Source organism: Oryzias melastigma, linkage group LG16 (genome assembly GCF_002922805.2).
Source record: "Oryzias melastigma strain HK-1 linkage group LG16, ASM292280v2, whole genome shotgun sequence".
Classification (NCBI taxonomy): Eukaryota; Metazoa; Chordata; class Actinopteri; order Beloniformes; family Adrianichthyidae; genus Oryzias; species Oryzias melastigma.
Window position 1 is genome coordinate 8,940,524 of NC_050527.1, and position 12,156 is coordinate 8,952,679.

The 12,156-nt window shown below is 41.0% G+C and overlaps 2 protein-coding genes and 1 non-coding gene across 7 annotated transcripts in view; 2 read left to right on the forward strand and 1 right to left on the reverse strand.

Annotated features, from left to right (window-relative positions):
- tex10 (testis expressed 10) lies at positions 1-9,692 on the forward strand. The gene is made up of 16 exons (XM_024266989.2): positions 1-303; positions 529-732; positions 822-1,009; positions 1,095-1,418; positions 1,518-1,730; positions 1,832-2,084; positions 2,177-2,289; positions 3,667-3,917; positions 4,692-4,827; positions 5,295-5,464; positions 6,211-6,388; positions 7,093-7,309; positions 8,412-8,492; positions 8,719-8,903; positions 8,985-9,195; positions 9,289-9,692. Exons 2-16 carry the CDS (start codon positions 550-552, stop codon positions 9,409-9,411), a joined length of 2,826 nt encoding a protein of 941 aa, XP_024122757.1. The 5' UTR covers positions 1-303; positions 529-549; the 3' UTR covers positions 9,412-9,692.
- The window catches only part of invs (inversin), an 18,840-nt gene continuing 16,367 nt past the window's right edge, over positions 9,684-12,156 (reverse strand). For 4 of the 5 annotated variants that reach the window (XM_024266987.2, XM_024266986.2, XM_036215817.1 and 1 more), the window contains 3 exons: positions 11,981-12,132; positions 10,386-10,457; positions 9,684-10,315 (listed from right to left, as the gene is read on the reverse strand). In XM_024266987.2, the coding sequence (XP_024122755.1) occupies positions 10,200-10,315; positions 10,386-10,457; positions 11,981-12,132 (340 nt within the window). In that variant the 3' untranslated portion in view covers positions 9,684-10,199. Of the gene's footprint in view, positions 10,316-10,385; positions 10,458-11,437; positions 11,534-11,980; positions 12,133-12,156 lie in introns of all 5 variants that reach the window. The other variant, XR_004949298.1, reaches the window with a different exon arrangement.
- trnat-ugu lies at positions 10,611-10,683 on the forward strand. Its single transcript has one exon. It is a non-coding gene; the product is annotated as a tRNA-Thr (tRNA).

Consider the following 12,156-nt stretch of genomic DNA (forward strand, 5'->3'; position numbering starts at 1 on the left):
ACACTTTACTTTTCATTGAGTATTTAAAATTTGACAGTGAATGATAAACTTACTGTCTGTAGAAAAATATGATCCTTTTCATATTACTAAGTCCATAAATGTAAGGCCCGCGGCGGATAAGATTTACAAATCGAACCTACAGGTTTTGTAAACACACTAAGGACCCCAAAAGGCTCACTTGAAAAGATGAAACATTTTCACATTTTAAAATAATTGATAGCTTTTACTTTGGTAAATATTTTGATGCTACTAAATGTCGGATTCATTTTAAAGTGAAGTTTAAAGCTACCGACTTTTACTGGGGTAAGTTTAGATGTGTTAGTATCGTGCTTGATTCTGCGCTTTGAATAAATGTAGCCACATGCTATGCAAACGTGCCGCCCCTCAGAGATGAATTTGATGTATTTAGCTTAACTTCACAGTACGAAACCCGATACGTTTTCACATCAATTGCTTTTCTGTTGTCCGTGACGCTATATTATAAAAGCAAATGTACATTTAAGACTATTTATTTGTTTGGCAACGCAGGCCGGAGTATAGATCAAAAAGATGAAGTCCAAGAAGAAGAAGAGGCAGGATGATTTTCAGAAGGTCAAGCTAAAAGTGGGGAAGAAGAAACCCAGAGCGGATAACGCCACCAACACCAACTTTCGATCCAGAGGGATCCATCTCCCCGAGCAGCTCAAGAGAGACACAAGTGGCCCCACCACTCACAGGCAGCTGGGTGTGAATGTATGTTCAGTAAGCAGTGAAATGCAGACGTCAGGTTTGATTGTTTTGAAGGGTTTCATTTTTGTCTGCATTCTCTGTTTCCTCCTCAGGATCTTTTGTCTCAGCTGCATCACTATAATGCCAACGTGAAACACAGTGCCTTGATGGGTTTGAAGGAGTTGCTGTCCAGTAATTCTTCTTTGTTGGAGCAGCATCTTTCACGCTTGCTTTCTGAAGTGGCAGCTGTACTTACAGACAAGGATGGCAACGTCCGTGTTGCTGCTACTCGTGTAATCAGGTAAAATAGAAAAACAAAGAAATATAACACGAAAGGCAGTTTTGGTTTTTGTAACTCAAAATGATAATCTATTTTTTCCCAACAGAATCATAGCTCAATCTGTGCCTGGAGAGCGAGTGGCTCCGTTCTTCCCCCTGCTCAGCGCTCACTTGTCATGCGCCATGACCCACATTGAAGCAAGCATCCAGGAGGATGCCATGAATGTTCTTGACGTGTTCCTGGAGCACTACTCATCTCTGCTAGCACAACGACCTGGAGTTCTCCTCACTAATTTCTTAGAGATGATTTCTCACAGACAGAACGCTGGAGCCAAAAAACCTCAAGACCTCAAGGGAAGAAGCTGGTCTCTGTCTGTCAACCTCGACAGGGCTGTGACTAGTCAGCAGTGGCGGCTGTCTGTTCTTCTCAGGTTTGGATGCGAGCTCCTCACAGTCTCTGAAAAGTCTAAAATCATATCCCTGGAGATAATTTTGATGTATACTCCACTTGTTTTTTTTATTTTTTTTAGGCTTGGCCGCTTTCTGCAAGCAGTTGTAGAGGACCGACCCAGGGAGAAAGGAGAAATGTCTGTTCCAACTGAAGGTGTGTTTGACTCCAGTGGAGGGGGTCACGCCACAACTTTGTATGTCAAATGGGAAGATGTCATCTACAGAAAAGCTGGAGTTAAGGTTTTTGAACATTCGGGAGCCAAACCAAGTCCACAGTCCACTTTTAGACTCAGGTACAGTCCTGCAAAACTGTTCATTTGAAAATTTTAAAGAAAGGCACACCACATAATTGTTTGGAAAATAATAAACTTTTGTTTTGCTTCTTATTATATAGACCGGAGATGGATTCAGGGTCTACAGTCAATGAGGGTCTGGACTCTATTTCAACCGTTCAAAGCTTTGCAGCAACCCTTGTGCCTCTCTTACTGGAAGTGTGGGTTGAAGCCAGCGCCAGTGACGGCTCACTGAATAGCACAGAGGGGGCTCATCTGCTCACTCAAGATGCCATGTCAGTTATGTTCCAGGTCCTAAATATTCTGCAGCTGCTCAGAAAATTGACCCCTAAAAAGGAGAACCAGGATGCACTGGTGAGATGATACAAAGACACCCCCACTCCCAATTTGCTGTTTTAAAAAAATAAAATATTTATTTATATGTTTTTTTTTCTATCTTATTTTAGGATGCATGGTTCCGTAAAGAATATCTCGGGGACTTTAAGCAGCACTTTATGAAAAACTTTCCCTATGGAATCCGGGACACCTCCAGACATAAGAAGAAAACAGATCTCAAAAGGTGAAATTAATGTTTTCATGGTTTTACGCATAAAATATAACCAAATTTGAGTTAGAGTTTTGGTATTTAATTATTTTTCAATTTTTATTTTACATATTTGCACACTGTTAAACGTTCCTCCACCCACTTATAAACATTTATATTCAATCTTATGAGAAGACAAACAGGCAGGGCAAAAAACTTTCACCAAAACAAATACATTTATTTAAGATCTTAAAATCATCAAATGAGTAATGTAAGATGGTTACTATCTAAATGCTTTTTAGTTTATCTAAATCTTCATTTTCTGTCATTTTTACAACTTTTTTCCCTTTAAAAATGAACCATTCATTTAGTTTGTTGCTAAAAATGTTTTAGTCAAAATTAGGCTTGTTTATAGATTATTTAGAAATTAATAATCTGAATTCCAGTTATCTTAAAGTCAAAGAGGATGTTTACAGATTGTCTGTATATTGTCACCATTAATTGGGTTCATAAAGGTCAGCTTTTAAACACAAGTTTGTATTTTTTTAAATCAAACTCTAAAGATTTCAAAACAAGATATTATTAGTTCTATTGGTCTGTAACTCTGCTTTTAATGTCTATTTTCTGAAACAAGTGAGGGTCTTCATATTGGAGAGATTTTCATGTTTTCTTAGTGTTTTGCAAAACTAAACAATAATTTGCTTAGTAATCCTTACTCTTTCATTTGAGGTTATACAAACGAAAACATTAAGAAAAAAAAGGAATCCTGACACTGCTTAAAATTCTAGACATGCCTTTTGAGGTCAGTTTATCTTCCTATAATCTTCACATAACTTGTAAGGGAAATTTTGGTTCTTGTTGCCAGACTTTTCTATTTAACTTTACTGGAAAAAGGAGAAAAAAATGCGTAAAACCAATTCTATTGGAAATCGATCTTTGGAAAATGCCATTTGCAGCTCACTCTCATCTGCAGCTCTTTGCTAACTGGCTTTAAGCAGTTCAGATGTTTGGATTAATCAAACATTTCATAGAATTAACTTTTAAAAAGATTCCTTCTCCTGCATATTTGAGTGTTACTGATGCTTTAAAAGATCTGAATCAACAAGATGATTGCTGGAAATGATTTTCATTTGACACAAGAGCAGCCTATTAGCTAAATATAAATTACAGCTGTAAAAAGCTGTAAATAATATTACAAAAATGCATAAAAAATCAGATTTAAAATAGCCAACCCAGAAATGTTTTAATAGAATACGAAAACTTTTTATAGATGAAAATTATTATATTTTCTCTTGAAAAAGTAACACATTATGTGTTAACCGTTGCATATGAATGAGGTTTTCTGCAGAAAAAGCACAATGACTGCATGTGGAGTCTGACCCGAGCGTCGTCCCGTCACTTTTCTCTCCTCAGAAGTAAACCCAACGCGGCACCGAATGCTCTCCTGACCGTCGAGCCGCTGGCCTTCAACATCACGCTTTGCCAGGTCATGGTGTCCCTCAGCCAGAAGCAGAGCGTCAGCCGAGAGGCAGAGGGAGAATGGCTGACTCCCTTGAGGACTTTTGTGCGGGAGACACTCGGCAGTGGAGTGAAACTGAGCTATCAGCAGCTCCACATGCTGCTGGGTACTGTGTGGAAGATGGTGCTCACACAGAGGAGCAGAAGTAAGCATGTGCAGAATTCATTCCATTGGGTCAAAGTTTTATTGGATTTGATCACATCAAAAACAAAGAAAAAGTCAAGTAAAACAAAATGGGGAGGGGTTGTATAAATCTGTTTCTTCCCACTTTTTCCCTTACAAGCAATGAATCAAACTCTATTTGACAATCGTTATATTTAATGGAATCAATGTGTTGTGTACTATATGTATAAGCAGGGCTCTAAACACTTCAATTTGATGGGTAGAAAAACAGTTTCACTAGCCACTTTAGCAGGTGAGGCGTTGATCTGCTTCTCAGATATGGGCCTCCAACTCACAACCAGGACTTTGAAGTAACTGCCACAAACACCTATCCACAAGTTGCTTCAAACATTTATTTTAACATTATTTAACTTTATTGTGCAGATTTAATGCTCACGTTCAAACCCAGCAATAATACTTGACTTATTTTTTATGATATTTGAACTTTTTGAGTTTAAACAAGAGAAAAGTGGAAAAATGCTCGTTTGTCTCAGAAAAGTGTATAAAAATTGGGAAATTAAGGAGTTTTTCAGCCTTAGAACATTTATAATTATTGTTTAAAAAAAATGGAGATGACTACTTTACGGATTTTGCTTATCACGTTATAAATGAGGGATCACAGTATCTATGTATTTTTATTTTATATATTTTTTTCCTTTTATTATTAGTGAAATTGCTTGAAATAAACCAGATCTATTAATCATATTTTTATGGCTTTATAGTCCTTCTAGTTTGAAAGTGTTTTTAATTTTTGCAGCAGTAACAGAGGAGCTGCTGGCATCGGTGTACATCTACTACAAACAGAAAAGCCTCCTACCACGGACACGATTCCTGCTGCTTTCTTTCTATAACAAACTGTACCTGGAGGAACAAGGACACCCACACATTGCCAGGTAACATCACCAATTGTTCTTGTGATGGAGGTTTTTTAAAGGGTAACCAAACCAGGAGGTTGGAGGATGACTTCACCCACAGCCAAAATGTGAAAATCCAGTCAGAGGGGCGGGGCTGGGGAACCGGACTGTTATCATTACTGGAGCTGCAGATCATGATGTAGGACTTCTGAAAAGACGTGGGACTAAAATGGTTTGACCAATCACGAAATTCAAATGTAATGCATTGATTCAACCTGTAGGGGGCAGCACAAATATGTTTTTTGACTATATATTTTTTTAAGAACTGAACAAGTTTATTTTAAATTTGTCAAAAATTTGGCAATGACCAACAAACACCACTTTTAAAACCCGTTTATAGAGGTCAAAAGCCAAAACACATTGATTTGGGGTTTTAGAAGTAAACATTTTGTATTTCAGAGTTTACGGACCTCAACTAACAATCTCTTTTTCATTTCTACGTGAAGGAGCAAAGTGATGTCTCGCTGGCTGGCCTCTCTTCCTGTGCAGCTGTCCCAGCTAGGCCACCGTAACCCCAAATTCTCCGCCGAACTCATCACTGCCATTCAGGCTGCAGCTTCTCGAGGAAACAAAGACCTCCTCAACAGTCTGGAGACACACGCCTGCACACTCTATGGTGAGCACACTCTTCCCAGGTAGCAATTTGTGATCCTTAAAGGTTGCGGTAGCTTGTAGGAAAAAGAGGGGAAAAAAAAGTGACACCAAGCAAATCTGTTAATATTTTATGTAGGTGTTTAAAACCAACAAACTTGGAAGCGTAATTGCTCCCAGGTCACACAGAACAAAAAACAGATGCTGCTCTGCTTTTAAGTTCCTAAAGCACATTTTGTTTCTCGTCGGTATGTCATGATTGGTTTTAGGAGGGAACTCGAACCTTTTGAACGAGTCATTTATTTCCAGGGTTATGCTTCTACGCTTTAGTGTCCTAAAAAAAAAAAAAACTCACTCATGAGAGAATGTGCACCCAAAACTTTTAGCAGATCCTCTAAGAGGCAGTCTAACTCCATGCTTCCCACACCAGACAGCTTATAAAGCTGAGCGTTCCTGGAAGCCTGTCCATGTGCGCGGCTCAGGGGTCGGTCAGATAGTGAGGCTGGTGTGTGACAGAGAGGGTCAGGAGGAGGGGTTTTCAATAGAAACTGCAGCAGGGCCAGCATTTCCCCCATCACAAGACTTCTTTTGTCTGAGGGCCTCTGACATCAGCATGTGCGTCAGAGCTGGAGAGAATACCACACACACACAGAAACTTCTATTATCTCCACCCATGCTGTAGTAGATATGTCTTCCTGTCAGGGTTTCATTTTTTTTTTTTCATCTGAAGTGGTGTCACTGTTGAATAACTCTGTGCATCTGTGTCTAAAGATCCACAGGATGGAGTCATGGTGCTTCTACCAGCAGACTTCCAGAAACCAATGGTGCAGCTGCTCTACTTCCTCCCCAACTTGTCCCAGCCTCTTCTGGCCAATCTGAGCAGCTGCTGCAGTGCAGGAAGAATCTCCGCCGGCCTTGCTGCCTCTCTGATTCGAATCCTTCATTTTAGGTGAGCTTCGAATCTCCCCCAAAACGAAGCGCCTTAAAATAAAGTCTGGCATCTTTTGGGCCTCTTCCAAACTTTTGTCTGGCAGCAGAGTCAGCAGGCCACCAGCAGATGGCAGTGTTGCTCCTTCAAGGAGCCTCAGAGGTTTGATCTCATTTCTTCTGGAGTGTGTTGACTGTTGCTGATGTGGTTTTCTGCTCTGCCGTCTGATGAAAGTCAAAACACATTTTCTGTCCTCAGCTTACCTTTAGCGATGGGGCGGTTTGACCCTTTCTCCATGTCAGCGTTACACAAATGTATTTATTTTTTTGAGTAGAGGCTGCACAGAGTTCATATGGAATGGGACGTGTATGTAATAGGTTTGGCACAAAGAGCTCTTTGGGAGGTTGGAATGCAGCATCGTCATGGAGGATTGAGTGGACAGTCTACATGGGCCTTCTGGGCATTTAAAAAAAAAAAAAACAAGCCGCTCATTTCCTGATCAATCTCCTCTGAGGACAAGGAAGGATTTTCATAACTGTTTTTACCAAACAGCATCTCAGACAGTTTTCCGAAACTGACATGTAAAGAATGCTTAAAAAGTTGCATGTATCAGTCGCTAATGAATAAGTCTTTATATTTAGAAAGATGCAGTTTGACGCTCTGGATTTGAGGTTTTGTTTTTTGGGATTTTGCTGTGAAACCTGTTTCCCGGTTGCGTCCTGCAGGTCGTCTCTAAACAGCTGGTCAGTCGGGAACCAGGAGGCTGCCCTGCAGGACGTGGACTACTTCAGCTTCCTGTTCTCCACCCTCACCGGCTTCTCGTCAGAAAGTCTCGCCGACCTTCAGGAGGACGAGGGCACCTTCCCACCCACCCCACTGTCACCCCTGTGTCTCCACCCCACTCCGCTGGAGCAGTTCACGCATCACTGGGATGTTGTTGAGGTGCTCATTCAGAAGTTAAAAGATGAATTTAGACTGGACAGAAAAACTAGAGCGTTGGTATTCTGGACGCAAAATGGTCGCCCACTCCCCACTGTCCCTCAAACGGAGCTCAGAGGGGGGAGGCTTTATCACTGCACTCCTGCTGAGAGGAGAACCTTTATCGCCTCGCACAGGTTGGAGATCCATGGTTGTCGGGCATAGTGGATATGCACAAATGCTAATGAGAGCCCATGGCAGGATGGGAGAGTGACATTTCTGCACAGAAATTACCCTTAACGTAACCGTGCCCGGGGGCAAGTGTGTGTGAGCTAGTGGGGGGCTTATAATCACTTATTCCTCCCCTCAATTAAGGCCTCAGATCCTCCCCCTCTCATCTCCCTGTCCGAGTCAATCACAGGCAAGTGGCGGGAAGCAGAGGGATGGGGGGGCAGGCGGTGGCGAACAGAGATGTGGGATGGGGGTGGTGGGGGGCATTTAGGAATGGACGGTGTCAACTCCAGTTTAAGTAATGAGAGCGGATTGTTTTTAATGATGGAGAGAATGCCAACAGGTGCGGCGTTCCGACACGCGGCCTCACTCGGCTCAATTTGATAAAAGGTTATGAGAAATTTGATTTGGATTTCAGGTTAATGAGGAAAAGCTGAGCCACATTCTTCACTTTAAAAAGTTTGCATGGAGGGGTTCTCGACTTCTACATCAAGAAGAATAAACGATTTCTTCAGACAAAAGTTCAAATAAACTAAATAGTAGAGAAATTATTGTTCTTTAAATATTATAAGCGTGGACCTTTATCTTGTGAGTTATATTTCCCATAAAGCATATTTTTAAGCTAGATAGTGTAAGTTGGAAGCATTTTAAACATTTTCTTTGTCTAGAAGTTTCTATTGTGATGAACAATACGTTTGTGCGTTTAATTTAAATCATTGTTCTCTTAAGCCTTATTTTAATATTTGAAAACACATTTTTTAGTTCCAACTAAGTGAAAACATCTGAACAAAAATCTGTTGGGCCTAAATCCCCCAACTTTTTTTTTTTTTTTAGCACTATTTATTCTATTGGAAATTAATAACAAGTTTTTTTTACCTCTTTCTTTGGTTTACAGGAAGTCTGCCACTGCCTGGAAACCATGGGATCCAAGTCTCAGTGCTTTGACATCCTGCAAAATGGCATTTGCAAATACCTGGTAGGAATCCAGCTCTACACACGCAGTTACCTCAATCCCAATGTTAAATAAAAATACTAACCTTTGTCATTATCTTTCACATATTTAATGTTAGTTGGTTTGAATCAAATGATCTGCTAAATGACTAAATGTAAATGTTTTTGTTATTCTGCAAAATTCCACTTGAATTGTTATTCATTTTTACATGTTATTTCATTACAATAATGGATTTGTTTGTGTGTGTCAGAGTAAATTTGAGGTGATTCCTGACAGCATGGCAGCTGGGCTGCTGAGAGCTGTATCCAGATTACTGGATCTGTCCATCCTGCCGCTTGAGCCGGTGTTACGCTTCTTGTCTCACTGTTGCCTCAGTCTGCTGGCGCTGCTTGTCGTTCTGCAGCAGGAGGCACCGACCGAAACCAATCACAAACGGTTCGTTTTTTTACCTTTTAAAGTTGGTTAATCGTTCTTCTGTGATGATCATCTAACGATGGGTTTTGACAACATTTGCAGGGAGGCGATTTGGAGTTGTTGCATTACAGCGCTGAGCAGAGTCCCTCGCCTGCTGCGAATGGTTCTGCAGTCCATGCGCGGCGCAGACGTGAACGAGAAGAAGCTTCCGCAGCTCGGACAGATCCTCTCCATGATGCTGCAGCACACGCCACTCCACAACCAGCTGCTGGCTAATGCCACTCTGCTGCAGGAGATCATGCTGCACCTCACGGTAAAAGCACAGCACGCACAATGTGGAACTTAAATGGACGTTCTCACTGTGTGGATGTTTGGGAGCTGATTGAAGTCTCGCTGTGCGTTTCAGAGATACTCTCGGGGTGGATCCAGGGAGCAGTGGTTGACAGATCTGCTGTACTGCTACAGCGTCACCATGTCTCACAGCTCTTCTACACACCGTGGAAGTCTGGGCCTTCGAGACATGTACTAAACCCCGTTCAGATTTTCCTGTTTCAGTAAGAACGATAAAACACTGAGCTTTACTAACGGGTACATACATCAAAACATTTCTGTTATCTTAGATAAACTCACTGTTAGTGATAAACAGACTTCAGTTATTTCACTGTAAGCTGCCTCTTTCCTTTACCTTTCTAGGTCAGATCATTGTGAGAGTTTTCTGTCATTGAACCTTGGCTGAGTATTTTTTTTGGAAGCCAAATTACTTTGAATTAAAAAAGAAAAAAGACAAAAATAAAGTAAAACTGAAATGAATTTCATCTTTTAATTATTGTTCTTCAAAATACACAAAAAACATTATTTTGCTCAATAATATTTTTTTAAAAAAGGTACAGTTTAGAAATGTTTCCCTTCAGAAAAACGGCACTTAAAGACCGAGCTCTTGTAGAATGTATGTGTGTGTATGAATGTGTGTGTTGGCAGCTGCAGGTGGGCTATCTGTATGACCGGCTGTTGATGGACTGCCTCAGTCTGCACAACGGGAAGAAAGGTTATCTCAGTGTGTGCGAGAGCGATGGAGAACGTGGGTGATGGAGTGTGTATGCGTTCCCTCCACAATGGATGAAAGGTTATCTTTTACACACGCCATTTCTGTAGACTTAACCCCACCCTGTGAGGTCACGGCTCTGATGTCACACGGCTTAATTTTAGAAAGCTCGGCACATTGAGCGAACATTGTGAGGACTAATTCTATAGAGGTAAGAGTGCCAACCAGCTGAGAAAACATCAAAGAACACGGTGTGTGTGTGTTTTTCTGTGTATTCAGCGTTTCTCCTGGCCTCTTGTCCCTTGGCCTGCACTTTGTGGTCTCAGGTGGTAGGAGTAGTGCTTAGCTTGGTTTACTGCATCAGTCAGGTGCACACAGTTTAAACCACTCACTGGAAAAGGAAGAATTAAGATTATCTATAAGAACAAAGTACTAATAAAAGTGATGGTAATGATACTCACGTTGGCTTTGGGTGCGTAGGGGGACGCCTAAAAGCAACCGAGACTGACAGCTCCCAGAATGCCCTTTTCTCCCTGACGGAGAAATGAGAGAATGTTTCTTTGATAGCTTTTGCACAGTAAACGATGTGACGCTTGTGTAACAGGTTTACCTAGCCCAGTCCACACCCAGTTTGACACGGTGTGTTGTGGATAAAACCGTACTGTGTCATTTAGATATTTGTCAAAGGCCCTATAGCTCAGTGGTTAGAGCACTGGTCTTGTAAACCAGGGGTCGCGAGTTCAAATCTCGCTGGGGCCTTAGTTTTTTATTTTTCTGTCATTTTTTTGGGCCCCACAAAAAGTTAAAGTACTTTAGGATTAAAAGTATAAGTAAACCTCCTCTGGTAAAGTCACAACTCTTTAAATCATTATAAGATTAAAAGTAATCTCCTTAAAAGCGGAGTCAAAAAATAAATTGATAACCATACAAAAAGAAGTAATTGATAATGCGGTTGATGAAGTGAGCGTGTGCGAGGTGGCGTTTGTGTGTTCGGCGGATAGCCCTACACCGTCGTCTGACATTCCCCCTGACAGCTCTGAACTTTTCACAGTGCCAGGACTGTCAGAGGCAGCGAAATGGGGAGAGAGAGTGAGGTGAGAAGTGGGAGGGGAGAACCATGTCAGACGGTGGAGTCGCCGCGTTTCGGTCCGTCTATCAAGAACGGGGCACGTGCACTTGTGTGCTTTTGGTGCAGCAAGGTTTCTGCCTGTCCTCTCATCATCACCTGGTGATGTGTTACGAAGGTCAGAGCTGTCTTTGGAGGAAAAAACGGAGCAGCTTTCAACGTGGGTCCGCTTAAGTGAATTTAAGAATCAACTGAGACATTCGTACAGGTATTTTTGTCCCCAAATACATTTAGTTGCCTAAAATCCATCTTGGATCTCTGATTTTTTTTTTTTACCCAAACAATGCTTGTTTCAAATCTAGATTTATGGTCCCTGACTATAATCTAGTTTTTGCAAATTTCACACAATCTTCAGATGGTTTTGATACAATTGATTTATTATCTTACCAAGCTGTTGGTGCCTCTTCAAGAATCCCTTTTCTTGAACTGTTTTTTGCACAAACACTTCTCATGAAAACATCTTTTCATTCTTTGCACATTTTTCTGCAATAAACATCCCATAAATAACCCATAACTAGTATCAAAAGCACCTGATAAAGCTGACAAAAGCTGAAACTGCAGCACTGAAATTTACCGTTGAATTCATCTTTTGTGAACAGCAGACGGCTTGTATATTTTTCCTTTTAACCTTCATAAAAGTGGAGCTCTATCATGCCAATATTTCTTTAAGAAACTTTGGGAAGTCCTCACCCCGTTCCAACATTTAAATTAGATTTATTCTTTTACGATTTCCAGGATCCCAGACTTTTTAAATGTTATCTATTGGAGAACTGGCAAAATTAAGTTTCGATTGGCTGTACTTTTTTGTAACGCTTCCACAAAAACAAAACAAAAAAGAAAGGAAACAGGAAACACGACTGAACTGTGGGAATTCCTGCATCATGTGTGTATCTAGTGGGACGTCTGTAGTATAATGAAGGTTTCTCTTACCATAGATATTTTGTAATACTGAGTTTTTACTCTGTGCTAGCTTTCCACACGGAGCTCTGTTTTCCATTTTCCTTCCGTTTCGGCTGCAGTTTGGCTCCCTCGGCTCCACCTCTTCATGGAGCTTTGCCTCTCTTCCTTTGCGTGCACAGAACCTGCAGACACGCATCCATGCATCC